This window comes from Kalmanozyma brasiliensis (genome assembly GCF_000497045.1).
Source record: "Kalmanozyma brasiliensis GHG001 unplaced genomic scaffold PSEUBRA_SCAF8, whole genome shotgun sequence".
NCBI lineage: Eukaryota > Fungi > Basidiomycota > Ustilaginomycetes > Ustilaginales > Kalmanozyma > Kalmanozyma brasiliensis.
This window is the reverse complement of record NW_015961991.1, coordinates 499,020-525,700: the sequence shown is the minus strand read 5'-3', so window position 1 is coordinate 525,700 and position 26,681 is coordinate 499,020. Positions and strand designations below refer to the sequence as shown.

General features: G+C 57.7%; 15 protein-coding genes across 15 annotated transcripts; 11 read left to right on the top strand and 4 right to left on the bottom strand.

The window, feature by feature from the left end:
• Nucleotides 1–228: 228 nt before the first annotated feature.
• Nucleotides 229–972, top strand: PSEUBRA_006145 (Histone-fold; the record flags this gene model as incomplete). The annotated part of the gene is made up of 1 exon (XM_059465709.1): nucleotides 229–972. The coding sequence occupies one exon, from the start codon at nucleotides 229–231 to the stop codon at nucleotides 970–972; it is 744 nt and encodes a 247-aa protein (XP_059321736.1).
• Nucleotides 973–1,488: 516 nt separating this feature from the next.
• PSEUBRA_006144 (uncharacterized protein) lies at nucleotides 1,489–2,379 on the top strand (the record flags this gene model as incomplete). The annotated part of the gene is made up of 1 exon (XM_059465707.1): nucleotides 1,489–2,379. The coding sequence occupies one exon, from the start codon at nucleotides 1,489–1,491 to the stop codon at nucleotides 2,377–2,379; it is 891 nt and encodes a 296-aa protein (XP_059321735.1).
• Nucleotides 2,380–2,845: 466 nt separating this feature from the next.
• Nucleotides 2,846–3,406, top strand: PSEUBRA_006143 (uncharacterized protein; the record flags this gene model as incomplete). The annotated part of the gene is made up of 1 exon (XM_059465706.1): nucleotides 2,846–3,406. One exon carries the CDS (start codon nucleotides 2,846–2,848, stop codon nucleotides 3,404–3,406), a length of 561 nt encoding a protein of 186 aa, XP_059321734.1.
• Nucleotides 3,407–4,782: 1,376 nt separating this feature from the next.
• On the top strand, nucleotides 4,783–5,547 carry PSEUBRA_006142 (uncharacterized protein; the record flags this gene model as incomplete). The annotated part of the gene is made up of 1 exon (XM_059465705.1): nucleotides 4,783–5,547. The coding sequence occupies one exon, from the start codon at nucleotides 4,783–4,785 to the stop codon at nucleotides 5,545–5,547; it is 765 nt and encodes a 254-aa protein (XP_059321733.1).
• A 684-nt stretch (nucleotides 5,548–6,231) lies between these two features.
• Nucleotides 6,232–6,768, top strand: PSEUBRA_006141 (uncharacterized protein; the record flags this gene model as incomplete). Its single annotated transcript, XM_016439523.1, has 1 exon — nucleotides 6,232–6,768. The coding sequence occupies one exon, from the start codon at nucleotides 6,232–6,234 to the stop codon at nucleotides 6,766–6,768; it is 537 nt and encodes a 178-aa protein (XP_016289823.1).
• Nucleotides 6,769–6,898: 130 nt separating this feature from the next.
• PSEUBRA_006140 (IQ motif, EF-hand binding site) lies at nucleotides 6,899–8,779 on the bottom strand (the record flags this gene model as incomplete). Its single annotated transcript, XM_016439492.1, has 1 exon — nucleotides 6,899–8,779. The coding sequence occupies one exon, from the start codon at nucleotides 8,777–8,779 to the stop codon at nucleotides 6,899–6,901; it is 1,881 nt and encodes a 626-aa protein (XP_016289822.1).
• A 671-nt stretch (nucleotides 8,780–9,450) lies between these two features.
• On the top strand, nucleotides 9,451–9,777 carry PSEUBRA_006139 (Ubiquitin-related modifier 1; the record flags this gene model as incomplete). The annotated part of the gene is made up of 1 exon (XM_016439531.1): nucleotides 9,451–9,777. The coding sequence occupies one exon, from the start codon at nucleotides 9,451–9,453 to the stop codon at nucleotides 9,775–9,777; it is 327 nt and encodes a 108-aa protein (XP_016289821.1).
• Nucleotides 9,778–10,393: 616 nt separating this feature from the next.
• On the top strand, nucleotides 10,394–12,481 carry PSEUBRA_006138 (Glycoside hydrolase, family 47; the record flags this gene model as incomplete). Its single annotated transcript, XM_059465704.1, has 1 exon — nucleotides 10,394–12,481. The coding sequence occupies one exon, from the start codon at nucleotides 10,394–10,396 to the stop codon at nucleotides 12,479–12,481; it is 2,088 nt and encodes a 695-aa protein (XP_059320323.1).
• Nucleotides 12,482–13,047: 566 nt separating this feature from the next.
• Nucleotides 13,048–14,556, top strand: PSEUBRA_006137 (uncharacterized protein; the record flags this gene model as incomplete). Its single annotated transcript, XM_016439513.1, has 1 exon — nucleotides 13,048–14,556. One exon carries the CDS (start codon nucleotides 13,048–13,050, stop codon nucleotides 14,554–14,556), a length of 1,509 nt encoding a protein of 502 aa, XP_016289819.1.
• Nucleotides 14,557–14,738: 182 nt separating this feature from the next.
• On the bottom strand, nucleotides 14,739–15,110 carry PSEUBRA_006136 (Ubiquinol-cytochrome C reductase hinge domain protein; the record flags this gene model as incomplete). Its single annotated transcript, XM_016439488.1, has 1 exon — nucleotides 14,739–15,110. One exon carries the CDS (start codon nucleotides 15,108–15,110, stop codon nucleotides 14,739–14,741), a length of 372 nt encoding a protein of 123 aa, XP_016289818.1.
• A 251-nt stretch (nucleotides 15,111–15,361) lies between these two features.
• On the top strand, nucleotides 15,362–16,867 carry PSEUBRA_006135 (Zinc finger, C2HC5-type; the record flags this gene model as incomplete). Its single annotated transcript, XM_016439516.1, has 1 exon — nucleotides 15,362–16,867. The coding sequence occupies one exon, from the start codon at nucleotides 15,362–15,364 to the stop codon at nucleotides 16,865–16,867; it is 1,506 nt and encodes a 501-aa protein (XP_016289817.1).
• A 505-nt stretch (nucleotides 16,868–17,372) lies between these two features.
• On the top strand, nucleotides 17,373–18,677 carry PSEUBRA_006134 (FMN-dependent dehydrogenase; the record flags this gene model as incomplete). Its single annotated transcript, XM_016439515.1, has 1 exon — nucleotides 17,373–18,677. One exon carries the CDS (start codon nucleotides 17,373–17,375, stop codon nucleotides 18,675–18,677), a length of 1,305 nt encoding a protein of 434 aa, XP_016289816.1.
• A 245-nt stretch (nucleotides 18,678–18,922) lies between these two features.
• PSEUBRA_006133 (Zinc finger, DHHC-type, palmitoyltransferase) lies at nucleotides 18,923–20,752 on the bottom strand (the record flags this gene model as incomplete). The annotated part of the gene is made up of 1 exon (XM_016439484.1): nucleotides 18,923–20,752. One exon carries the CDS (start codon nucleotides 20,750–20,752, stop codon nucleotides 18,923–18,925), a length of 1,830 nt encoding a protein of 609 aa, XP_016289815.1.
• Nucleotides 20,753–23,017: 2,265 nt separating this feature from the next.
• PSEUBRA_006132 (uncharacterized protein) lies at nucleotides 23,018–24,743 on the top strand (the record flags this gene model as incomplete). Its single annotated transcript, XM_059465702.1, has 2 exons — nucleotides 23,018–23,106; nucleotides 23,456–24,743. 2 exons carry the CDS (start codon nucleotides 23,018–23,020, stop codon nucleotides 24,741–24,743), a joined length of 1,377 nt encoding a protein of 458 aa, XP_059320322.1.
• Nucleotides 24,744–24,953: 210 nt separating this feature from the next.
• PSEUBRA_006131 (Amino acid transporter, transmembrane) lies at nucleotides 24,954–26,498 on the bottom strand (the record flags this gene model as incomplete). Its single annotated transcript, XM_016439493.1, has 1 exon — nucleotides 24,954–26,498. The coding sequence occupies one exon, from the start codon at nucleotides 26,496–26,498 to the stop codon at nucleotides 24,954–24,956; it is 1,545 nt and encodes a 514-aa protein (XP_016289813.1).
• Nucleotides 26,499–26,681: the final 183 nt, after the last annotated feature.

Below are 26,681 nucleotides of genomic sequence, written 5' to 3'. Positions count from 1 at the left end.
CCGACTGCGCTTTGCCGCTCTGCGCTTCATCGAGGACGATCCTTTCGGCCCTTGTTCATCACCGATTCATACATCGCCAAGTCGCAGATATCGCCTTCTTTGAGCACCGCAACAACCTACCTTCCATACCTCGCTCGTCTCTGTAAGTGGCTCTGGTGGAATCAATCGTTTGCTGCGGGAGCTGACGCGCTCTGAACGGCTGCTGCTCTCTCTTAAAGAAGAAGCGAAATGGCGCGAACCAAGACAACTGCACGAAAGAGCACCGGGGGCAAAGCACCGCGCAAGCTGCTGTCCACCCAATCGTCGAGCAAGGTGGCTCCTGCGCCGCCTCGGATCATCCATTTTTGGGAGAGGATCATCTCCAACGACCTCACGCTCAGCGACGAATACATCTTTGACCCCGTCGAGGTCTCGCCTGTGGACATGACACACAGCATCCAAGCGCGCACGACGATCACAGACGTGTCGGTTCCTCACGAACTCAGCGAAACGGAGCAGACTGGGTTCACGTCTTGGCTCTACGGATCGATGGACGTCCAACCCGAGGATCTTCCTCTCGTTACCCACGAAGGCTCGCTCATCAGCATCCGCTGCACCGACAATGCCACTCTTGAGACGAGTCTTGCGTGTCTAGCCAACTTCGACTCGACCGCTCCCTTCTCCATCAGAATCCAGTTGAGAGGCTTTCCCTTCCAGCCGGCGTTTTGGACCTTCCTGGGTCTTTCGCGACACAATGACGAGGCGCAGCTTCTTCCTCGCCTCAATGAATACATCGACGAAAACGAGGATCGACTCGGCAGGGCTCGAGCCGTTTGGGCAAGATTCCGCAAGGAGGAGGGCAGCAGTACGAGGCATCTTTCCGGTGCTCTCATCTTTTTGACCGAAAGGGCGACCATCTGCGATGATTCTCCTCTTCCGCTCTTTGACGGCATCTCGCCGCGCTGGTGCATTGAGCAGCCGTACTTGTGGTAGACAACGCAGCCACTTGTCCCCTTCACACAACGAATCCTCTGTCGCTGCTGTATGATTACAATGATCTTCTATCCCTATCGTTGTCGCACCCCACTGTATTCCAATCGTGCGAGTCAACTGACTACTTCGTCGTCGTGACTTGTGCCCGTAGAAGATACGACGGAAGCAGCATGAGTCGTCTGCATGTGCATTTCATCCTTGACGAAGCGCTCTGTCAATTTCGCGCAAGTCACATGCAGCCAGGCGCCCGTCGAGTCAGTGCATCTCATGTGATGGTTCACGAGATGAAATGTGACTTACGAAGAGAAGCCAGCCGTGTTCTGCTGGCATTCTTTGATGCAGCGACGATTGGACAATTTTCTCGCTGCGCAAAGACTGAGCATCTCTCTGCTAAGCAGCAATTCGCACTTCCTACGATTGCGATAAAAGCCTTTCGACGACCCAAGACGAGCTCGTTCCGAACGACCTTCCCCTCACCGAGACCAACTCATCTCTTCGATTGATCTTCGTTCCAACATGAGCGTCAACAAGGACGACAGCAAGCCTCGCGTTGCGGATGAGAGCCGCTGCATCAAGCTCGGCTGCACTACCAAACACGCTTCCCTTCCTCCTGATCATCAGACCCTCCACACAGACGACGAGAGGCCTCAAGCTGCAAACGAAAGCAGCTGGACCAACGTTGACCGTCCCATCGACCACCCACCTGCCGCAAACGCAGCGACCTCTCCCGCTCATCGTTTTTTGCGCCACTTCTGGGACATTGTCTACAACCCAAGCAAGGCAGACGTCAACATCGATTATCTGCTTGACAAAGCTTCCCCTTGGAACAGCTCGGCCAATACAATGGGCTTCGGACTGCCCGACATGATTGGTTATGAGCGCAAGGAGACGGCCACCGACCTTCAGCCAATCGAAAAGGAGTACATCACGAATGAGATTGTCCGCTACATGCGGGAAAAGGAGCTCGAAGGTTGTCGATCTATTGCTCCATGCATCTCCTTCAAAGGAACGATCGTCGAAGTGTGCTGCAAGAACTATGACGTTGCCGACAAGCTCTGGGAATCGGCTCCCCACATCAACGGTCTGAGAATGTGGGTCGACTCCAAGGCATTCAACAGCAACGACACCGCCGCGTACCGCTTTTACGGCTTACCTCAACACACTATGAAAGCGTTCGAGCAAGAGGTCGAGGAGTATGCAAAGGCAGTTCCGGACCACTTTGACAAGAGAAACATGATCGTCATTGCGCAGTACTACACCTTGCAGGACGACTCGGCTGACGAGAGGATCTTTACTGGAGACGCATGCATCTTCATCGGTCTTCTCGAAAAGCTCAAAAGAGGCAAAAATGACATGCTTCCTCCTTTCCTTTCCGTCAAGCCCGAGATGATCGACTACGACTCCTAAAGATGTGCAGAATCAATGCCTCAAACCAACGAGCGTCCCGGGCTCGATCTAAGCAGAGGCACGCATGGGCTTCGACGTAGCATCTTCTGATCTTGTAAGAGCACAGCAAAGCCAACAAAAGTTTTCCAGCTCGATGACGTCTGGGATGAAGATATGAGGTTAGAGCTTCCTGAAGAAGTGTGAATGGCCCTCGGACCTGATGCCGTCGCGCAAACCCTATCGACCCAGTGCACACATGACCAGCTCTTGACGCCGATATTCGCATTTGGCGACCGCGCCGAGCCGCCACAGAGCAAAGATGAAGCGATGATATCGGCATGATACGAAGCAGCTTGACCGGCAACAGCAGCCCGTGAGCCGGAGGCGTCGCGCGCGCACAGCATCACATAAAGGCAAGGCGGACCCCTTCGACTCGACTTGGCGCTCTTCCAGATCTTGTGCTCATACCGCCGCCACCCTCATCAACATGGTTCCCGCCTTTCGCGGTACGATTCTTACGCTCTGCATCGTCGCTTTCTCTTGGGTGTTCCTCTCGCTTGCCAACGAAGAGGTCGACATTGACAAGCTTCGAGGCGACGATGCCGACATGTACATCCGCTCTGGTCTACCTCTCTGGAAGCACAAACAAGCTGTCGTCGACTTTCCGCACAACGACCTCGCCTTTTACCGACGACGCGACTCGCGCCTAGCGCAGACACTGCATGACGAAGCGCTCTATGGTTCGGGCGTCCGACTCGTGGGCAAGATCAAGCATCGAAGCCCTCTATCGTTGTTCGGCCGCAAGGGCATGACGTCCACCTACTACCTCTCGAGAATCACGCCCGCCAGCGGCGTGAGCGAGGACTTCGGGCTGACGAGGATTGGCCAGGGCGCTCCCAACGGCAAGGACGTCTGGGCTTTCTGGAAGCACAAGGGCGGTCGAATCGAGCTGCTGAAGATGGACACGATCAGTCACACGGATGCAGTCGTCGAGTTCCAGAGGCTGGAAACGTTGATCCCTGTCGACAAGGTGCACAGCATCGTATGATGCAGCTGTGCGAATACCCACAGGCCGAGCTATTGCAGGCGCTACTTCAACACGCACAAAGCTAACGTGAATGATGAAGATGACCTCTTCCGGATCGCCTCCCGCGCCGATTCATGAGCAAGAGTGTAACCACGTGAGTAACACTCGATGCGATGTTGCGTATCCCAAAAGGATGCGAATACTGCTTGGGGTCCGGACCGGCGGCTGAGTTGGACGACGCGGCTGTTTGTTTCAGCAAAGTTGATGATGAGACAGAATGACGTGACGACCGTACGCTTGGGGCAAAGCGAAGCTATATAAGGTGGCAGCAACGCTTGCTTGTATGGAGTCGCTCCATCAACTTCGCTTGCGTGCTGTCAGCCAGCGGGCGGCTTATCCGTCGGAACGCATAAGCCGAAGCAATTCCTCTGGTGGTTTGGCGTCCGAGGGAAGGCCAGCAAGTACTGTACGACGCGGTGAGAGTCAGGCCGGATAATCTACTTGCAGAAAGCTTCGGTTTCCGTCGTCGACGAGCACAGCCCCGAGAGCAAGCAGGCATGGGCGTTCTGGAGGAATAGAGCTGGTGAAGTGTAGCTGTTGGCGGTGGACACGAACGCTTTTACCGGTGCCAGGGTTGTACCCAACTGGACTCGTCAATTCCTGCGGAATGCGATTCGTGGCGTTGTGTGAAGTCTGCTCGGACGTGTCATTTCTCAAATCAGTCTGCCAAGCGGTGGGTGGATTCGGCGACTTGCAGAGATGTTGCCGACACCGGCGTCCTCGGCTTCGGCTCGGTGCCTCGTTCTGGCCCGACTGCGTAAGTTCGGGTCTGTTGTCAGGCACAATTCGCGATACCCACCATACCGCGTGACTCCAAAGCCACGCCGTCGATCCTCGGACTTCCGTTGGCCTCTCCGTGTCCATACCCAGCGCTTGAATTTACCCTGAACCCTCAAGCGAGACCCGACATCTCAATGGCGAGCGCTTCAAGAAGGAGTGCAAGATGTCGGACCCGCACCAAGGACGGACACGCCCACCACAAAGCAGGGTGCACCCAGTCTTGAAACCCCTGATGCTTCCGTCGGTCAGTCCGCCCCACACGTGACCGTATCAAGGCTGCCGTCCCCACCACGAAGCTATCGTGGCAAGCCAAAACTTGTTCAAGCGGCTGCCGATTTGGGGACGCCCGCACTCCCATAGATGGTTTTTGACGGTCCAATTGGCAAGACAAGGGGTGAAGCATACCTCGAACGACTTCAGGCTCCGGGCACGACCATTGCGCAGTCTGATCTTTGAGAAAGCATAAAAAGGCCGCTTTGAGGTTGAGGCAGTTTGTCTTCAGCCTAACAGGCACCGGCCAAGCCTTCCCTCTTTAATTGTCCGAATTAACTACGACAATGAACGGCATCGAGCCCGACAGTGTCGCTCGAGAGCCAATTAGCTCGGGTGACGAATCGAGCGTGAACGGCGGCAATCACCCAAGCCACCACAGATCGCCTCCTGAAGAGGTCACCGAGCCTCGATGCGAAGTTATTCACTTCTGGGACAAGGTCAAATGCTCAGACTTTGACTTCATAGACCTTTACCTGAAAGGAAGCAGCAAGCTATCATCCGAACCGATGGTCCACAAGCTTAGGAACATCGCTCAGGATCAGGAGCAGGTCGATGGCTGGCAAGATCAAGTGATGTCGACGCTGTACAAGATGATGGACGGATTCGAGGTATTTCAGGTCCAGGATCCGCCTGTGATCATGTTTGATGGGCCGACAGTCAACATTCGTTGCCCAAACAAGGATGCGCTGGCTGAGATGCTCGAGCTCCTCAAGCATCCGATTCAATTTCCGGGCTTCGAGGGCATCTTTGACTCAAAAGGGTTGCCCTACCGACCAAGAGTCTGGCGTTTCGACGATCTTATCCCTGGTCCGAGCGACAGTAGACTCAGCTATCTCCTCGGTGCTTACGTTGCGGAGAACAAGGATCGACTCGGAGAGGTTAAAACAGTGTGGGCCAAGTTCTACCGGGTGACTGGCGTCAAAATGCCCAGAATTTTCGTTGGAAAGCTCCGGATCGTGACCGACGAGGCAACTATCAAGAACTACGAGTCCCCTGAAGCTTTTCAGGAAGAATCACCTACGATCGAAGACGAACTGTCTTTTGACTGAGCTGCAGCAAGCTCGCGTCCTCTTATCAGGCGATGTGTGATTGTCTCCATTAGGCTTGATCTTCTTTTCATGTGTTTCTCATGTACATAGTTGCTGGGTTTTTCACCCGACGATCCACAACGTGTTGGGGAGGGTTTTCCCAGCCGTCTCAATGTCCTTTGCCTCGTGTATACAATTGCCTCGTATCCAAGCCAACACGCACCTGCAATGCCATCTGTCAGCTCCTTGATCAAAATTGCTGAGATTCATTTTTGGCGTTAATGAGCACGACGCGTCGCGACGATCAGAAAAGGGCTTCCCTTTCACCTTCCCCTCACCTCGATCCGACTTTCCGTTGCGGTGATTAGAGACCTGACACGCGTGTCGAATCGTTGATCAACTCATGCAGCTCATGCAGGCGTGCATGCGAGCTCGACTTTGGCTGGAGAAAGTGTCAGAAGGCTCATCCGGGGGCGCTTCGTGATCAATCCGCTGACATGTGTCGTTCACCTCGTCACGATCATACCCTCATCAAGCTCAATAGGATGAGCTTCCTGACACGATGTAGCGTGGAGCATCATGAGGCTTCAAAGACATATAAGCAGACCTCGTTTCGGCGATGGTCGACTCGTTCTCCTCATTCATCACATCCCACTCACACACAACACCACCTCTAACACACGAACCACTTAGCACATCACAACAATGCTTGCCCTCATCTCTGCCCCTCGTTTCCCTAGTATCGCTCAGAATGAGCCTCAAGACCTAATGGTCTCGGTTGCACGAGCCATCATCCACGCCATCCCTCTTCACCGTCGTGCCCCCTCCGCCTCACCCTCGGTCGCGTCCACTTCGACGCTCGAGGCCGACGAGCGTACACACCTTCTCACATCCTCGCTCAAGACGGTACGAAACTATGGCTCGACCTTGATCAAGCACAGCCGCAGCGAAAGCAGCAAAGCCGAGCTCAAAGCTACAATCTCTCGACCCGTCGCCCAGGAGCAGGACTGGTGGAGCGAGGTCGAAGAGCAGGCCGCAAGCCAGCAGGTGGAGCGCCAGGAGGCGGGCGAGGAGAGCATTGCCAGCCGCTACTCGACGCACTCGTGGGCAGGCCAAACGATGGACGAGCTGAACCGCGTCGGCGCTTTCGAATTCGACGAGGCCGTCGGCAGGACGAAGCAGCAGAACAGGGACTCGATCCAGTCCTTCACCTCGAGCGAGAGGAGCTACGCCTTCTTCTGATCTCAACCCTTCGCATCTGCATCTCGTCTTCTCACTGTAGCATACCTCTCAATCGTCCATCCTTCTTCAAACCATCCTTGTCTGAGAAAAGTGCGCATTTTGGTATCATGTATCGAGTCGTGCCGAAACTCTAAGACCTGAGCTTCTCCTTCAGCCTCGCGAAGCCGCTCGGCTTGTCCTCGGTATCGGCTTCCTCACCAGCATCAACCTCGTCGTCCTTGCCCTTCTTCGACCCCAGACTCAACTTCTGCTTGAGCCTCTTTGCCAGCGACTCCTTCTCCTTCCCTTGCTCGTCGTCTCCGTTCGCATCGGTTCGGTTCTTCTCCTTCTTCTTCTTATCCTGCTTCTTTGACGACTTAGCCTTGCTCATGACCTTTCCGTACTTTTCCATCCCTGCCAGCATCAGTAGACTCTTGGACAGCGCTACGCGATCCAAATCGACCCCTGAATCCTGCAGCTTCTTGACAAAGTACCGGAAATGCGCCGTTCCAGCCCGGTAATGCCCCGACAGTGGCGACAAGCTCGTCAATGTACCATTGTCCACCTTGAGCAGTCCCGCTGAGAGCACTCTGCCACCATACAAAAAGCTCGAGTGCTGAAAATACCCCGTCTGCTTGAGACCGATGTAGAGTTCGTGGCGCGAGTTGAAGACGTAGATCCAGGTGTTGTTGCCGATGGTTTTGCGGAGAAGCATGTCGGACCAGTTGGAGGGGCTGAGAGCGTCGAGGTGGCGAGATTTGCCGCTTCGTTTGGATTGGTAGTGCTTCGCTTCGTCCTTGCGCTCGTCTTTGGACATCTCTTCGCCATCGGACGAGTCGGAAGAGGAGGAGGAGGAGGTGCCGTCGAGGTAGGAATCGAGCGAACTTTCGGAGACACCACGTTGAAGGGCGCGACGTTCGCGGTCGGCGCGGATTTCTTCTTGCTCTTCCTCGCCAATGTCGACGATGCCGCGACCTTTGCCCATGTCCTTGTGCTTGTTGCGCGCCGTATCGACCGGCTTGCCGTTGCGCCGCCAGATGAGCTTGCCATCTTCAATGTCGACGATGTAGTTGCGCCTCTGTTCGGAGCTGAGGTAGATGACGCACTCGGAATCGAGCCTCTCCCGCGGGCAATCGTCGATGCTGACCTCCTTCCCCTCGCCCTCGTCGAGCCACTTGAAGAAGTTATCCTTCGTGTCCGCCTGCTGCCATGCTTGGTGGTAGTACTTGAGATTGGAACCGTATCGATGCTTTCGATCGACCATCTCCAACCAGTACTGTTCCTCCATCATCTTGCTCAGCTCCTGCGCCTTGCCACCGCGCGTCCACCATTCGATCATCTTCAAGCCCTTCTGGTTGCGATCGGCGATGCTGCGGATGTTGTCCACCTTGCCGCCGTCCTGGGCGCCGGGGACGTCGCCGACCTTGGTGTCGGCGCCGACGATCGAGTGCTCGTCCTCCTCCTTCTTGGGCGATTCGAGCGACGGTCCGCCTTCGACGGGTTCGTCGGTCCGGCCGTTGCCGCCGTCCTTTTCGGAGGATGGATCCATCTTTTCGCCACCGGAGAGCTGACCAGCGAGAAGCTTGCCGCGCTTCCATCGAGAACTGGCATCGTTGCGGTCGTTGGCAGAGTGCTTGTTGGCCTGCTCGAGACGCATGCGATGGACGGCATCGGACCAGCGCGTGTCGGCTGAGATGTTGCAGCCGTCAAGCTGACGGCGTGTGCGATAGCCGCGGTAGTTGCGCTGGATGAGCAGCGCAGCGGCCTTGTCATCGTCATTGTCGTGGTTGTGCTCGTGTTTGGGCTCTTCTTTTGATTCGGATTTCACCACGGACGATTGCTGATGGTCGTGCGCTGATGCTTGTTGCTCATCACCATTGGGTTGCGCCTTGGAGGTATCGTTGTTCTCCTCCATCTTGGTTGAGGGTGTCTCGCGAGCAGGGGTATCTTCACTGGTATGGATCTCTTTGCTCTCTTTCGACTGCTGAGCCTCGACGACGGGAGGGATGGTGCGGACTTGCGTGGCGGTCATCACGACGACAGCATGTGGATGCCACGTAGACGTTGCAGCCGTTGGATGGAGGGAAGTAGAAGGATGAAGTGGGAAGAGATAAGGAAGGTTGACGAGGGCCAAGAGACATATGAGACAAACTGGCCAAGAAAACAGCGAGGCCACGCGGGGTTGGAAAGGGACATGTGAGAAAGGGGAAAACAAGCGTCATTTCAGCTTGACAACCGACCGCCGGTTGAACCCATGAGTGGGGACAGGGCTGTGCACGCCATCGACTTGAAAAACGCAATCTTGCGAGGGAACGGCAATGCCGGCGGTTGGAGTGGCCGCTCGGTTCAGGTTCCGCTCCATTGGGATGAGATCATGTTGCCCCGGTTGTACACCACTGCGATGGAGGTGGGTGACGAGTGACCAGGGTCTAGAGTTGCTCGGTGCGATGAAGTCATCGTATCACACACACAGGACGCGCTGTGGGAGCGTGACCAAAGTGCAACTTTGCGCTTGAGTTCCAAATGTTAGGCCTAAGATGGACCCTGAGCTGGTGCGTCCGATTTCCGATCTGGCCAGAACTCTTTCGAGGTTGGTCGGGTACGCACGCTTTCTTCTCTTGAAGCTCCATCGAAACCCCACCCTGACACACGCGGACGGCGGACAACAGACGAGCGCAACGCCGACGCAATATCGCGGCAAGGATGGCGTCGACAGAGACGGTCAAGGTCAAGGTCGAGTTTGGAGGCGGCACCGAGTTGCTGCTGGCACCACCGCAAGACAAGAGGCACTCTCTCACCCTGCCACGCAAGGATGCGGCGGGCACCGAGACTAATGTCACGTTCTTGATCGAATACATCCGCAAGAACCTCATCACCGAACGAGAGGAGCTCTTTGTCGACGGCGACTCGGTCCGACCAGGCATTCTTGTCCTCATCAACAACAGCGACTGGGAGCTCGAAGGCGAAGGCGACTACGTTTTGCAGGATGGCGACGAGGTTGTCTTCATCAGCACGCTGCACGGTGGGTGACCAGCCCAATCTTGCCACCTTCACAAAGTGGGCACGCTCCTCGGCCTGGCTTCTTCCATCTCCCGCCCTGATCTACTTGTAACATAGACGGTCTCATAAGGTCACTTGACAACACAGCGCTGCATCGGCGCCATGGCAGACACAGCGAGCGACTACGGTCGGTTTGTCCGCGACCGACGCCCTTGGGTCTGGCTCGCGGCAACTCCGACCCGACTTGCTCCGACTCATGTGCATGCTTTCCCAGCCGCCACGACGGCCATGCCGAGATACACGAGTGACCATGCGGTCGACATGTCGCGCCGCATGACTGTAGGCAGCCCTAGCACCTGTCGGCGACTTTTTGACGCCTGCTCTTGAATTTTCAGAAGAAAATCGACAACCTCCAGAACGGCTTCTCCGCGCCCATCTTGTCCGTGCGGCGGCTTCCACGCCGACACACCTCCGCACGCGACCCTGACCTTCGCGCTTTGAGCCGGCTGTTTCTTCTAGAGAGCGCTTCCACTCTGCCTTCCACCTCGTTCTCGCGCCGTTCCTTCTCGCCATCCCCCTCTCACGTCTAGCCCGCTCACACCAAGCCTGTTTCTTGGGCTGGCGATCGGTCGACCTACCCGCGGACATGCCGCCCAAGAGCCACGCCAACGGCGATCAGCTCAAAAAGCGTTCCACCGCTCGGCAAACATCAGCACCACGAGCATCCACAAACGACAAGGGGACAACGCCAAAGTCCGCCAAATCGTCCAAGTCAGAGCCTGCATCACGGTATCGAACCTCGTGGCGTTGGCTGTCGTGGGCATGTTCGGCGGCTCTCTTCCTCCTAGCCGTCCTCACATATAGGAATGGCGGCGAGCTTCCGTTCTATCTTCTCGGCAGATCGAGTTCAGCACGACAACAGCCATGGCCAACTCAGCAGCATCCCTCATCACCTCCCGCATCGGGCAGCAGCAGTAAGCCTGCCGTCCCGAAGGACCTCTGGGGTAAAGCAGAAAAGCCCTACTATCCCTCCAACAAACGAGAGCCTTCTCTTCCCTACTCGCTACCGCCCACACGGCCCCTTCCTGATCAGCCACTACGCAGAGCCGATGCGGACAGACAAGAAGCGGTCCTCGGCGCCTTCAAGCACTCCTGGTCCGCCTACAGACGAGACGCCTGGGGCTACGACGAGTATCATCCCATCAGCAAGCATGGCTCCAACCTCAGCGGCAAGCATGGCCAAGGCATCGGCTACACCATCGTCGACACGCTCGACACGCTCATCCTCATGGGACTCAAAGACGACTACGAGGAAGCTCGCGACTGGGTCCGCGACGAGCTGAGCTGGGACGTGCCAGGACGCATGAACGTCTTCGAGACAACCATTCGGACCCTCGGCGGTCTGCTCTCTGCTGCGGCATTGATTCGCGATCCACCACACCCGGCATTCACGCCCAACGAGGAGGACGCACAGATGTTCATCGACAAAGCCGTCGATCTGGCTGAGCGGCTCAAGCCGGCCTTCGACACGCCTTCCGGTGTGCCGCTCCGCGAAGTCGACCTCGAGACGGGCGAAGCTTTTCCGGATCTGAACAACAACAACTCGTCCAGCCTTGCAGAAGCGACGACGGTGCAGCTCGAGTTCAAATACCTCGCGCATCTTACGGGCGAGCACGAGTACTGGCGCATCGCAGAGCGACCTATGGAAGTCGTGCGCAACGCCACCAAGCGCTTGATCCACTACCAGGGTCTGCTGCCCATATTCCTGAACCCGATGAACGGTCACTTTTACAATGGCGAGGTGCGACTCGGCTCACGTGGCGACTCATACTACGAGTACCTCATCAAGCAGTGGCTCCAGACGGGCCGCTCGGAGGACGTCTACCGCGATATGTACGACAATGCGCTCAGGGGCATCAAGCGGCTGTTGACCAAGCCGTCGATCCACTCGAAGCCGCCGCTGATGTTCACCGTCGAACTGGCGCCGCGCCGCATGCCCGACGGGCGTCCGTACATGCAGCTCGTCCCAAAGCAGGACCATCTGGTGTGCTTCCTCGGCGGGTCGATGATGCTCGGCTCCACCTCCCTTACCGACATCTTTGGTGACACGACAAAGCGACCTCTCCCGCCCATCTCGGACGTGGGCACGGGCGATGAGACGGACCGGGAAGACTGGCGGTTGGGCCACGAGCTCGTTCGCACCTGTATGGACACCTACACGCGCACCGCCACGGGTCTCTCTCCCGAGATCGCCTTCTTCGTCACCCCCACGGACGCCAACATCACCGAGGCGCAGATGCTCGCTGCCAACCGGGCGCCCATCCCGCGCAACGTGGATTGGTACATCAAGAAGCCGCCGCCATCCTACTCGAAAAGGCCCAACCCGCTCATCGACGCGCGCAACATCCTGCGCCCCGAAACCGTCGAGAGCCTCTTCATCGCCTTCTCCCTCACCGGCGACGAGATCTATCGCGAGTGGGGCTGGCAGATCTTCCAAGCCTTCGAGAAACACTGCAAGGTCCCCAGCGGCGGGTATAGTAGTATCGATGATGTGGATTCGAAGCGACCGAAGCAGATGGATAAGATGGAGACGTTCTGGTTATCCGAGACGTTGAAGTATCTGTATCTGCTCTTTGGGGACAGGGATACGCTGCCGTTGAACAAGTGGGTGTTGAACACCGAGGCGCACCCCCTGCCGGTCTTCACACCGCGGTTCGAGACTGGCTTCAGTTGAAAATGGAATAGACTTTTGCGCGGATTGCGTCGATTGGCATCTTGTCGATGGAGCTTGTGTCAATCGCACACCTTTACTGGATGTGCGAACGGGCATGCATGAGTGTCTGCGCTGCGTGGACCCCTGAAAACGTTCCCGCCTAAGCGCCGAATTCCATGCGTGGTGGGGGCGCGAAGCTGTCCAACAAAGGAAAGGGTCCTTCTCGGCTTGGCACGTTCGTTCTCTTGCCGCATTTCGTGCTCGCCATCCACGTTGAGTGGTGCGTTGCGAACAAGGTTCACGATAGGGGTTCGAAGCTTGTTCGCTTATACCAGATCGAGCTTGATGGGCGGCTGCAGATGCGCGAGATAGGCAAGCCGCAGGACGGCGCGAGGAAGCTCGTCAGAGACGGTGCATGAAGGGGGATGGACATGCGGAGTGCATTCCATGTCAAAGAATCAGACTCCGATGACTGCTTGCTGCGCCGTACATAAAAGACGCTCGAGTTGACCGTCTTCTTGGGTGTCCCGCCCCTCCCACCGGATTGGATCCGAACAGCCTGACTGTCGTATCGTCAAGGTGTAACGATGCCAACGACTATCAAGACGCCTTTTCGGCCGCTCAAAGCGGTAGTGTCGAAGTACATCACCCCGCGCAAGGCTCGCGAAGATGCGCAGAAGCAGGTCAAGGGCGATACTGCCGAGCCAAAGGGTGCGCAAGGCGACGTAGACCTCGCGACCGCTCCTCTGGCAAAGCCTCGTTCTCACATCCTCGCCGACGACGGTATACCCGCGGTCCAGGTAGACGAGCAAGGCCGGACACTCGGCCTCGAAGACCCGTCCGACCCGGCACTGATCGACGATACCACGCTCACCGTCCTTCGCATCACCACCTCTGTCCCAACAACCACCGTCACAGACCCCACCCTCATCTCCACCGTCACCACCCTCACGAACGGCTCACAAACATGCATCCCCTACTTCCCCCCTCCTCCCTCTACCAGCACGACCACGATCTCCACGAACCAGTACGGCTTTGTCGATCCGCGCGTCTACTCCGGCACCTCGCTCGACAGTGCTGGTCCACCTGGACTCGGAGAGCCGCTCAACGTCATCCTCTCCTCCCATTCCTCTCCCCTTCTCCTCACGCGGTCCGGTTTCCAGTCCTACCTCCGGTCGCTCGATTTCGACCGCGAATGCCTCGGTCTTCACGGCGGTGGCTATCAAACCGCCCACATCGACCCCCGTGGCGATCTCAATCAGGACTTCATCTTTCGCCAGATCTACACGCCGCTCGATCACGTCTTTGGCACATGCATAGAGTCTCTCGTCGGAGGCAACCACGTTAGGGCCTGGCAACAACAAGGTTCCGGAGCATGGTTCTTGGCTACCAGCAAAGAGGAGAAGCTGAGCAAGCATCATATGATCGTTCCCGACGGGTATGATGTTGGGAGGAACGAGGTGGTGCGCAAGGCCCAGGGGAAGGGGAAGGATGGTAGGACGAGTTTCATGGGGAAACGGTATAGGTCGGAGGTGATGTTCGTAGCGGGACTGATGAAGGGAGGTGCAGAGGGGGTGAACCATGGCATTGCGGTGGACGGGTTGACTGCGGTGCTGACGGTGACGGTGGAAGGGGGAGGATGGTTTGGTGCGAAGACGGGCGCGAATGCTGCAGGTGAAGCGACGGTGGAGCAGCAGAAGGACCCCGCGGCTGCCAGCGCGGTCGCAGCAACAGTGTCTGAGGATGCACCCCCGGTCGACACGGGAGAAGAACACCCTGGGAGACGCCGTGCCTCGCTCGCGAAGCGCTTCAGCCTGTCTCGCGCTCCCTCTCGTCAGGGCCAAGTCGAGCTGGAGAAGAGGTCTTCACAGCAGGTCTGGCAGAAGCTGAGACGGCTGTCGACTCCGAAGCACCAGCTCAGCGCTGCGAGCACCGATGCGGGTCGTACGACGGCCATCAACGAGACTGGAGCGAGATCGAGCTCCGTCGAGTCGGCGTCCACCGTAGCTGCTGCAGGTGAGACACCGAAACTCGCCATGGTCGATGCAACCCGGTCGAGCGGTCTCGTTGTCGCTGCACCTGCTATGGCTGCCTAGCCCCTCGAGTTGACTTCCCCTTTACGACCCACAGAGCCCTTCCATTGCGCTCGAATGACTCCTTTTCATGTCCCGTACGTCATATACCACGCATGTTCGGCAATGTCGTACCCTCATGCCCTTCATGCCCGTGCCAGACCGCGCCCCATCGGATCATCCTCAGCATTATCATTCGTCGCGCATCACTTTGTCAACGCCTCCTTCCCCAGCTCCTTACTCCTCTGCACATCCGCATTGCCCTTCTCCTCCACCTCCCTCTTGACCTTTTCGGTGCAGAACCACAGGTCGCGCAGCTTGGGCGTGCAATTGCGTTCGAGCGCCTCATCGCCTTGTGACGTGAATTGCTCGAGACATCGGTCGTACGCGATGACCTGGGCGACGCAGCGGTTCTTGATCTCGTTGAGCAGAGGTACGGCCGAGGCGGCGCAGCGCGAGAGCTCGGTCTTGTACTGCTCGCACGCCGAGGGGTTCTGCTGGTTGGCGAGGATGCAGCGTTGAAAAGTGTCCAGCTGCTTGCCGCACTTGGCGGCCACTTGGTCTATTGAGGATTCCATGCTTGATGTGTGTTTCAGCGAGGTTGCGGGTTGCAAAGGATGATGTGGGAGGAAGAAAGCGAATGACAAAGAAGAAGTGCTCTTGCTCCACTCCGACCTGCGAAAATCGCCCGATACCTTTTTTGGTGGCCGTCAGCACGCCGATTTCAGCAAGATCTGGCCTCCACACCAACACTTTTGCGCTGCGCACCAACTCAGCCCTTCCTCCCCGACCAACCACCACTTTTTCATCGCGCCTTCTCCTTAGCAACATGGCGAAAAGCAGCCCAGTATGGACCGAGCAGCTGGTCTCGCTGCTTGGTCTGGACAAGGAGACGGTCAAGACACAGATCATCCCCTTCCTCGACTCGTTCGACGATGAATCCTCGCTGCGCACCCACCTGCAGGGTCTCGTCGGCACCGATACGCCGCTAGCCAAGTCGTTCGTCCGCGACTTTGTCCGCTCGCGCTTTCGGCAGCAGGCTAGTGCGAGTGGCTCAACGACACCCACTCTTTCAGCATCAGCTACGCCGAGGTCGGCTAGTCCAGCACTGGGGTCGAGAACACAGAAGAAGCGCGGGAAGAAGACGCTGGCCGAGCGCGCGGGAATTGGGCAGACAATGGCGCCGAGGAAGGTGGAGGGAACGGGAGAAGATGAGCAGGGGCAGATGGCGAGGCTCTCAGAGGCCTTTGGCGGGATGGGGACGGTGTATAGGAAGAAGCAGGGGGAAGACGAGTTTTTTGCGGGAACAGGTAGGGGTAAGAAGGGAAAGCAGCCGGTCAAGGACGCGATGCCGATAGAAAGCGACCCCAAGATTCAGCCCGTTGCAACAGCTGGAGAGGCTGTTCATGACTCCGAAGCTGCAGCTGCCGCTCTCATGGACCTCGACGATCACCCATCATCAGCCTCAGGTTCCCACGCCAAATCGCAGCCATCCCCACCACCAACCGCCGAGATGCTCGCTATCGATGCCGTCGTCGAGGAGCTGACTTCGACGCTCTCTTCCAGCTCAGAAGCTTCTTCATCGACCACGATCAACCGCAAGATGTGCTTCTGCCAAGGCCGTCGGCACGCACTCGCGCCCTATGCACCGCTCTGCTACTCGTGCGGGCTCATCCTCTGCTCTGCGATTCACCCTTCTCCGCTCAGCCCTCTGTCCTCGTGCCCGTCTTGCTCCGCTTCACCGTTACTGGGCGCTGCAGCGCGCTCCGACCTCGTCGCCAAGCTCACCGCCGAGCGCGAGATCCTCTTCGAGCAGCAACTCCTTCAAATCCAAATCCAACGAGAGCAGAAGAAGCTCAACAAGACCTCGGCGCGCACTGCGAGAGAAGAGGAAGCGGCTCTGTTCCCCAAGCTTGGCATGGAAGCCGTTCCCCCCACTTCATCAAATGGAGTCCCGCACGCAGGCCCGGTGATCGGCAAGCATGGCGCACTGCAAAAGGCCAAAGCTATCGCAAGCGATGCCCAGAGAACAGCCAAAGTGTTGAGTCTCGACATGAAGACGCACAAGGTGAAACAGCATACCAAGTTGGTACGGCCGAAAGCAGTGGAGATGGTGAGCGGCGAGGCGGAGAAGGAGGAGCAGGAGAAGCCGGAGGATCGGGATCCTTTCGTTGGGCTAGATGGATCGGCGCTGGTCAAGAACGTTAATGACGACGGTCTGCGGTCAGTCGTCAAGACGAATGCGAGATCCAAAGGGGTAAAAGGCATTCCTGCGCGCAGCTGGACCTTCGCCGGTCAGCAGGTCATCTTGCGACCCACCCAGGCTGTTTCCTAGCTCTCACTCATCGCGGCTTTAGTGTTGATCCCGCCAACTCATACATCCGTCAAATTCGGATTCCGGGCCTGTTCGATGCATCGCCAAAGTGGCTCCGCGGTTGGCAGTCTGAGGAGCTAACCCAGATCCGCCGGCGAACGTCACGTCACTGGCGGCGAACAGATCTGTCAGAACGAGACTCGCTTAAAGATGCCGAAAAAAAGTGCGGAAATCGTGGCCTCGAAAAAATGTGGAGAAGGTCGCAAGTTTTTTAGTCACCGAGAACAGCCAGATCGGTGCGGGGAAAGCTGTCATCCTTCGGGCGGCAGTGTGGGTGCTGACGACATGTCGAGCTCTGTTCGCGGGGCTGCAGTGTGAGTGAGATTGGGGATGTGAAGCGTGAGCTGCCCGGATTGCTGGGAGGGTGACCGGCGGGGTATATAATCCTTGTTGTACTTGATCCGCCATCACGGGGTGACGCTTACCTCCGATCCAATTGACTTGATCCCCATCCCAAACGATCACAATGGACCCGACCAACCTTCCCAAGCGCAGCACGCCGCACTGGGCGCTCTACCAACGAGAATGCTTCGAGCGCGGTACGAAGGACAACCAGCTGCCGCCCTTCAACACGCATCCCGAGGAGCTCGAGCGTCTCGCACGCGAACGGCTCACCGCCGGCGGCTGGTCCTATGCCTCGTGCAACGCCGGTCTGGGCACTACGCACGTTCGCAACCGTACCGCCTTTGATACATACAACATCATCCCACGAATGCTCGTTGACACGACACACCGGGACACCACCACCACCTTGTTCGGCAAAACCCTCGCCGCACCCATCTGCTTCTCGCCCGTAGGGATTAATAAGATCTACCACCCAGAGGGCGAGATCGCCGTAGCCAAGGTGGCAGGTGAACTTGGGCTACCGTATACGCTGTCCACTGCGGGGAGTGTTGCCATCGAAGATGCGGGGGCGGCGAACCGTCAAGGAGCCGAATCGGGATTGAAGGAAGGTAAAGGTGCTCAGCATCCCGACGGTCTACGATGGTTCCAACTCTATCTGCCGCATCAAGATGATCTTGCCGTATCGCTGCTTCAACGCGCCTGGGACAGTGGGTTCGACGTATGCATGTTGACCCTGGACACGTGGCAACTGGGATGGCGCCACCTCGACGTCTCGCTTGGTAACTACGGGTTTTATAAGGGGGTGGGAAACGATATGGGTCTCAGCGACCCAGTGTTCAACAAAATCCTGCAGGAACGGGGGATCGATGCGAAGAAGGATATCAAGGCGGCGGGGAGGACGTGGATCGACCAGATCTGGCACGGTAAAGCCTTCAGCTGGGACAAAATGCCTTGGGTCATCGAAACCTGGAAGCGCATTTCAGGAGGCAAACCGTTTTTGCTCAAGGGGATCTTGTCGGCGGAAGACGCGATCAAGGCGAGGGAGGTCGGGTGCGATGGGATCGTCGTGACTACGCATGCGGGTCGTCAGGTCGATGGGAGTATTTCGAGTTTGGAAGCGCTACCCGAGATCGTCGCTGCTGTGGGCAAGGACATGGAGATCCTGTTCGATTCCGGCGTGAGAGGCGCCAGCGACGCATTCAAGGCCCTAGCGCTGGGAGCCAAGGCGGTGATGGTGGGTAGATTGTGGATCTACGGACTGTCGATTCAGGGCGAGGAGGGGGTGCGGCACGTGATGAGGAGTCTGCTCGCCGAGTTTGATATCTTGATGAACGTAGCTGGGTTCAGGAATGTTGGGGAGATCAACGAGACGGCGATCCGAAAGGCTGGGTGGGTGCTGCCGTCGAGGGACGACGCAAAGCTGTGAGACGGACGATGTGTACTTGATAGCTCCCAGCAATCCATCATGACGAACAGATTGAGCTACGGCATTCGACACCAAGGGAACGGGATACTCACTTCGTGTGGCCTTGCCCGAGTTGTGTGTTCGAGGATGAGCTGGTGCACAACGCACGCGGTTTTGGCTACAAAAGACATTGAAATTGGGGTATACATTCGTGACAGTGTGGACCGTTGCAGACTGCTTCGCAGACACTTTTTGAGGTTGATCGACTAAGACGACGCTTTGGTCGCCGCATCCTTGCCCTTGCCCTTCCCTGCCGCCTTCTGATCCGCCTCGTAGTGCTCATCTTCAAACTCCTCATCCGTAAGCTGTTCCTGAAGCTCAATGCCGGCATGCTTCCCATTGAGACCACGACGCTTCGCAAAGTGCCATCCGTCCGAGTACGGCGGCACTCTTATGGGCAGCAAGATCGTGTACCATCTGTACGGCGATCCAGGCCCGACATTGAAGAAGAGCTCGATGTTGCGACGCCAGCCGACGTCGTAGACATTGATGAACTCCTGTCCGCGCCTGCTGGCCAGCTCGCGGTAGTGCGCGTTGTCTTGCGACTCGACGCTCGTCTCTCCTCTGCTGACCATGATCATCTGCCAGCCGGCCATGACCGCGAGCGCGAAGCCCATGACGAGCGCGAGGATGAACAGCAGCATCACCATCACCCTCGGTGTATACGGGTAGTTCCACTGCACACTCCAGCTGAGCGACCGCCGCGCGACGCCGTAGCCCGAGTAGACGACAATGCCGCAGCCAAAGCTGAGCCAGGCCATGAAAAGCACGAAATAGCGCTCGTTGCCGAGACCGACGCACTGGTTGAGCCAGGGACAGTGGTGGTCGAACTTGAGCGCGCACGACTTGCATGCGCGGCAGTGGTGGGAGCGTTCAGGTTTGGGAGGGGCGACGAGCTTTTCGGACGCGGCATCGCCTAGCCATCGTCGGACCTCGGCTTCGCCTTCATCGACATCCTCGGAGGACAACTTGGAGGTGAAGGTCTGCGAAGGCTTGTTGGTGCGGAGCTGTTTCTCGATCTTGCGCAGCTCGGGTGGAAGCACGCTGAGCGCCTTGACGAGCGGAATCTTGGGACACTTGTGACACATGCCGGCCAAGGGGAAGAGGTCTTCGTCGTCCTCGTCGATCTCGACTTCCGCCAGGGGCTCCGCTGCAGGCGCGGCAGCGGTAGAGTCGCGTTCGATGCTCTCTTGGCTCTGACGGGTACCTCGAGCAAAGTACGAGTTGGTAGACGGCTCGGGATCCAGGCGTGCCGGCGTTGTTGCGAGGCTGGGGGTGACGTCGTGTATGGACAGGGGAAGGTCGCTCCTGGGGTAGTTGCGAGGCGTGCCTGTTTCGCTGCTGGAGGAAGATCGATGCGAAGACGAGAAGGATGCATTGACAGAGGGAGACGGTTTGAGCGCAGCGCTGAGGGAAGCTGACCTTGCGCGGTTGCTGTCGAGCCCGTCCAAGGCCTGATTGAGCTTGTTGAGGTCGGCTACGGACGAGACTCGGACGGGTGCGGCCGCTTCGGGCTGCCCGTGCGCCATGACGTGACTGTCTGCTGAGCTGAGGTGGTGCAGCTTGGGGCCAGAGGCTTTGGCTGCTCTGCTTCTGTACCTCGCCCACCAGATGTGGCTGCCGGGACCGCTTCTTCGCTCGGGCACGGAATCGCCCAGCCCTTCGGAGACGGAACCTGGTGGGACGGTGCAGGCCATGTAGTAGTGCCAGGCGATGCTGTAGACGATGAAGAGGCAGAAGAGGAGCCATGAAAAGAAGCGCAGGGTTGCGATGGGATCCTTGAGGGTGGAGTCGAACAAGGTCGGAACGAGGCCTAAGGAGATGTGTGCTGGCGAATAGGTGTGGAAGAGGTTGGCGAGCTCTGTTGGGACGGGAGCGAGTTCCAAGAACATGGTAGTGAAGAAGGTCCACACTCCTCCACCTACGAGGATGAGGCAGATAGCAACAAAGACGGGGCCGGCACGACCGGTGAGCCAGTCGGCGGCATTCTCGACGCGGCGAAAGGAGGAGTGGACGATCTGAGCGATGGCGCGCATGTTGGCGTGGTGGTTGGATGGCAGGGACCTGTCGCGGAAGAGATCCTGGGCTTTATGTGACTTGCGCGAAGTGAGGGGCTCGGACTTGGATGATGCTGGCGTTGCAGGATCCCTCGTAGCGGTGTTCGATGCAGCTGCGGTACGGGTGACAATCGGGTGACGGAAGGTGATGTGTGCGCAAAGATGCGAGATGGAAGCGGTCAAGAGATCTTACCACGAACGGTGTCCAAAGAGACAGGCGAAAGAGTGTGAAATCGGACTAGCTTGGGGTTGCGGGGAAGCAATGTGGGTCGAGGTGGGGTGTGGGCGAGACAAACGCCAGATGTGGGAGCGTGTGCAGTGGCGATCCGCTAATTGAATCGGCGTCAGACCATGTTGCGTGGGTATACGAGACGAGAGGACGCAGCCAGAGATGAAGGAGAAAGAGCGATGGTGGCGACCGAGACGAGAGCGAAGTAATGAAGAAGGACACGGACGAGCCGAAGGCGGTGTGGATGCTTTTGCTCAAAGATGACTGTGGACCGTGTGACCTTTGTGAGTCAAAGCTGTTTGTCCGCGTGCCTTGGTGAGCTTCTGCACCAGCCAAACGCGGAGTGACCTGTCAGCAGACCCTCCTTTTTTCTCAGGAATTTTCGGATTTTCGGTTCGCTTAGCAGCCTTGCCGCTTTCTCAGGCCACTCGTGACTGACTCTTGTCATGCCAAGCCAGACGAGGCTGCTGACAGCACCCATCGGTGACTTAGCCAGTAGTGGGCAGCCCCCACGCCACTTTTTACCCACGGCATAGCCACGTTTCATTGCGAGCACCGCCGGCGGCAATCCCGTTAAGTTCACCAAAGATGTCGACGAGCTTTGCTTGCCACCTTGCCACGCCACCAGTGCCGGCAGACGCGACGCGCATCTGCGAAATCAATCTGTGTCCACAGAGTCAAGGACCAAGTGCGCACCGCCGATCATGATCCGATCTGCGCCTGCTCTGGACAAAAGAAGGATGCAGCATAATGACAATGACCAAGGTCTTGACAGGCTGACAAGGTGCTAGTCTCGGCAAATGCGGCGTTCCCAGACTAGTCAGAGGCACGCTGCAGCGCTGAGAACCGGCCGACTTGGGCATGCACGCTCTGCGACCGTGAGCGACGGCGTGCTAGCAGACACTACCGAACACCGCACAATGGGCGGAGAAGCCTGCAGAAGCGGGGTCCTCTCTACGTGCGAATGTCGCCGCTGTCATTCTTTGCGAGAAGCGCTTCGCTACGCTTGGATCGCCTCGCCTCGAGACAAGACCCGCTCAATTGTGTGACCGATCTAGGAGCAACACTCGTCTGCACGCCTCTTGCTGTCTGGCTGTCAACACCCTGCCGACGTTCGTCTTGTCTCCACCATCCCCACGCTCGGATCGTCTCGGCTGACTTTCCACTTGTACGCTGCTGATCACGCGCCAGTCGCTAACTCGCTTCCTCTCGACGTTCCTTGCCTAGCACCATACGCCTCTCGCGCCACGCGCCGCGATCAGCTGTCAAGAGCTGCCTTGTGGGCGTTGTACGAGGCGCAGCTTCCGGATCGGATGGTAGAATGTATCCGAGTAGCAGCGTCGCGACAGACGGCTGGATGTGCACCGAGTCACAACGCGACGAGGCCAGCTTTACGTACGTACAACAATGGATCGGTCTCCCCGCTATGGATCCCGTATCGCTTGTCACCGCTCTTTGTCTACGATGTGCTAGTTCACATTCGTCGTTCAACCGTTCCATTCAGACGTCGAAGCGAAGTCCTCGCATCCTCGCTCGGCAGATCATCGGAACAGACCCTTCGCAGCCACGGCGAATCTCTTCTTTGTCGCACAACGAAAAGCACAATGGCACGCACAGAGGTCATAGCGGGGCGTGCAGATGATTCGCTGCCAAGAGCGAATTGTTCATGACGAGCGTCTCGTCGTTCTGTCGCGACAATGCTGAAGACAGCGGACTGCATTAGGCGAGCTCAATCCATAGAATCCGTCGGAACGAATCCCTGCTGCCTGCGAGCAACGGTACATTCGTCAGGCTCTCTACGGGAAGAAGAGATGGCTCACGGCTCCGCTCCCTCGACACTGCTTTGCTGCGCGCTTCAAGCGCTCAGAAACGACACTTAATGCAAACATATATGAACAAGCGGACCTTCTGAGCTGCGACAGTTGCTCCGCTCCTCACAGCGTCCGTCTTGCTTCCCCGTACCTGCCTTTTTTGCTTTGCCCCCGCCTTTCTCTCTCTCCCCGTGCAAGCCAAACATGGTTCACGTACCGTATCTGTTTCGCACCATCACCGTCGACCAGCTCGTCTATCCGATCCACTACGAGACCAATGCGCAGCTGCTCTAGTACGCCAATGTCGTCGTCCGGCCTCCTTCCAACAAAGCCGTCGAGGTCTACATGCTCCTCGACATCATACAGAGCGTCATCACGTTTCTCATCTGCGCCTCGGTGATGCTCAAAAAGGGTCGCGTCAGAGACACGCACATCATCACCCTCCGCAGGACTCCGTACGGAACCTTCATTGTCCCCAACGCCATCTGGTGGATGTTGACGCTCATCTCGGTGTACCTGCTCGGCTGGGCCGTCTTTTGCAGCTGGATGCTCTTCATCGAGATGAACCGCAAGCGCTTTGCCGACTGGCTTTTTTTTCATTCCCTTACCTTGGCTGCCGCTTGCGCTGGGGGCCTTCTACAGCGCTTACAGCTTTGTGCTCACGTGCTCACCCCGCTCGCCCATCTCGAACCTCACCATCGCCAAGCAGAACGGCGAGGCATCGACAAGGAGCCTCGGTTGGATGCACCTGCCTCTGCCGCACTCGGCGTGGGTGATGAACACCTTCATGATCGGCGTCGGCGTCGTCATGGTGGTCTACAACGTCATCATCACGGTCCTCAACGGTCGGCAGAGGCAGCTGACCCGCGCGCCGGGGCACAACATCTTCGACGCGGTTCTGATCCAGCATCATACCCAGGAGTGGCTTGCTAGCGCTCCAACACCGGAGTCGCTCGACTTTGTCAAAGTGGCCTGGTGCGACATGGCCAACATCTATCGACTCTGCTGCGCGGCACTGGCGTCGTACATCGTGTTGATCGTGCTGGTCATCGCCATGTTGGTGCTGTACGCGATTCCCAATCAGATCTTCCTCATGGACAACCTCGTTGCCATCTACCCAGATCCACACTTTGAGCAGCCTTCCAAGCGGAGTGCGTTCCACCTCGCTCGTGCGCTCTGGCACATCGGCCTACCCAAGCATCTGCACGGCAGCAGCTACGTTGCTTTCAAAAAGACGTGGATGATGGTCATGGTGGGTCATTCTCAGATGTTCCTCATCCTCGCTGCTCTGTTTGCCTTTTCGGTGCCACCGCTGTACCTCTTCGTCGGTCCTTGGAAGAGGGTGTGGGGAGGCACGAGTCCTGCGCCGGACGTGACGTTTATCGTTGCCTTCTGCATCACCACGGCGCTGTTGACGGCGGCGTGGGTGACGGCGGTGGCGGGCGTGCTGACGTTTGACGACGTCTTCCGCGCCGTATCGGGGATTGGTGTGACGCGGATGGACGAAACTCCACCGACGCACAGTCTAGGTCTCATGCGCACCTTTCGACAAGCGCTGTCCCCCGTTCCTGCTTCGCCAAGACCGGCGCGAGCGGCGCAAACCGAGAGCGCGGCGCGACCAACACTCCGCTACTCCACGTCGACTGGCTCGCACAAGAGCGAGAAGCGTTCCATCGCCAACCACCCGCAGCGGGGTAAGGACAACACCATCACCGTCTCGATCGAAACGTGCGTCTGGGTGGATCGCGAGGACGATCTAGAGACGCTGGTCAACACCCACGCATACCCGCCGTCGACCTCGTCGGCGCCATTCAGCTACCTCGGCAGGAGCAGGTCGGAGAACCAGCAGAGCCCGTCGTCCTCTTCGGCACCATTCAGCTTCCTCAGTAGAGCCAGGTCGGCAAGCCTGCAGAGCGACGCACAGGCTTGAGCACCCACTCTGACACTCTGCCACCCACTCCATTAGGTCGCAGGGAAAGCCAAACCCACATCTCACATTCACTCGAGCAGGTCTCGTGCATCATCCGCACGAAGAGCAATGTATCATCGTACGCCACACACATCGTTCCACGCAAAACCACATTAAAGCTGTCTATTGGCGATCTACGCCGTCCCACATCTATGCGTAAAAAGGAATCGTCTACCACAACAAGTCTCGACCAGTGACCTTTGTCACAATGAGCGAATTGGGAACCTGAGCATGTATCAGCTTTAAAATATTCGCCGACAAAGCGACGACGAGCACCACGCAGCCCCACGCGGCCAACGCGATGGCGGCCTTTCTCAGCCTTGACTGGGGCTCGTCCCGGAACAGGCTCGCGTAGAGCACGCCGGGCAGAATAAAACTGATCGTGGTGCTTCCTACCGATCCGACGAAGCCGAGGATGATGGAGAGGTCGTCGACGAGCAGGCTGATGACAAAGGTGGTGCTGAGGATGCCGGCTGTCATGAGACACCATTTGGCGAGTGGGATTTCCTGGTCTGGTTCGGGCGGTGCGTGACCGTTTGCCAGCGGCTCTCGCTCGTCCTCTTCCTCATCCTCGTTGTCGCGATACGGCTCGACGACCTCGCTCGGAGTCGAAATTGCTGAAGCAGCCGCATCGTCCAGCATCTGCTGCCGAGTGCTCGCTTTAGAGAACACCTTGTCGAGACTCGCCCTGCACGGATGCACCTGCAGCGGGTAGCTAAAGATGGTGAGGATGATGATGCTGACGCGACCAAAGCAGACAAAGAGGCTGGTGCTCGGATACATGGCGATGATGTTATCGCCTACATTGCCGCCGAAGCTGAGATAGCCCAGCACGCCCACGATGAGGTACACCACGCCTCCCGTGCCGATGGAAGAGCCGATGGCGGTGTTGACTCGACCCTCTACGTTGTGAAAGAGCTCGTTATAGACGGGGAGCATGTTCTGTGCGCACGTAAAGGCGAACACGAAGACGGGGAAGATGCTGATGGTATGCCACGAGACGTTGATCATCTCGACGTCGCCTTTAGGGGGAAGGGAAGCTCTGGCGTCTGAGCTGAAGCTGTAGTGGAGCACAATGATGACCAGGTAGAACACTGCTAGCAGGCTGAGGTACGAGGTGTGCCGCAAGCTGTCCAGTCGGCGCAAGAAGCACAACGGGATCAGCAGGATGATGAGGGCGAGAATCCAAAAGCTGCGATCGAGAAAGAGCGTCGGAATCTGATGTATGTCTCTGTGGAAAGCTCTAAAGAAGCTGATGATGACCTGAGGCATGAGCTGGCCGCAGATGATGAGGTACGAGATGCTGACGCCGTAGCACTTGAGCGCGATGGCGAGGTCGAAGTACCACGCTCCCGCCGGCAGCGCTTGGCTGGCAATGGTGAAGAAGCTGTTCTTTCTCCCGCCCACCCGCGCCGCGCATCTTGTGAGCAGATAGAGCCCAAGAGCGGCGCTCAGACCGCAAAAGAGGATGAGAAAGGCACCGAGCAGCAGACCAGTGTACTTGAATGCGCCGGGGGTGGCCAGCATGCCCGTGCCGATGATGGTGTTGGTGAGGTTGCTGATGCTCGAGATCAGACTGGCTCTCCCTTCGGGCGGTATTGATGCGGTCGAGACGATGCGTGATCTTCTCTGACGTTGATCGGAGGAGTGCTGACGGAGATGGGAGGAAGGCGGTGGATGCCGCGCTCCATCGTCGGCAAATGTAAGATGAACCATGGCTGCCAGACGCCGGATCGTCGGAGAAGCGGCGGGGTCAGCCAGCTGGAAATGGCCCAGCCGAGCTATAGGAGTCCTAGACTGAGTGACGGCACCTGCATACGAAACCGAGCGTTGCGGTGGTGCCTCGAGTGATGGGGGTTGATGGATGGTGGTGGTGATGTGAACAGCGGTGTTTTGTGG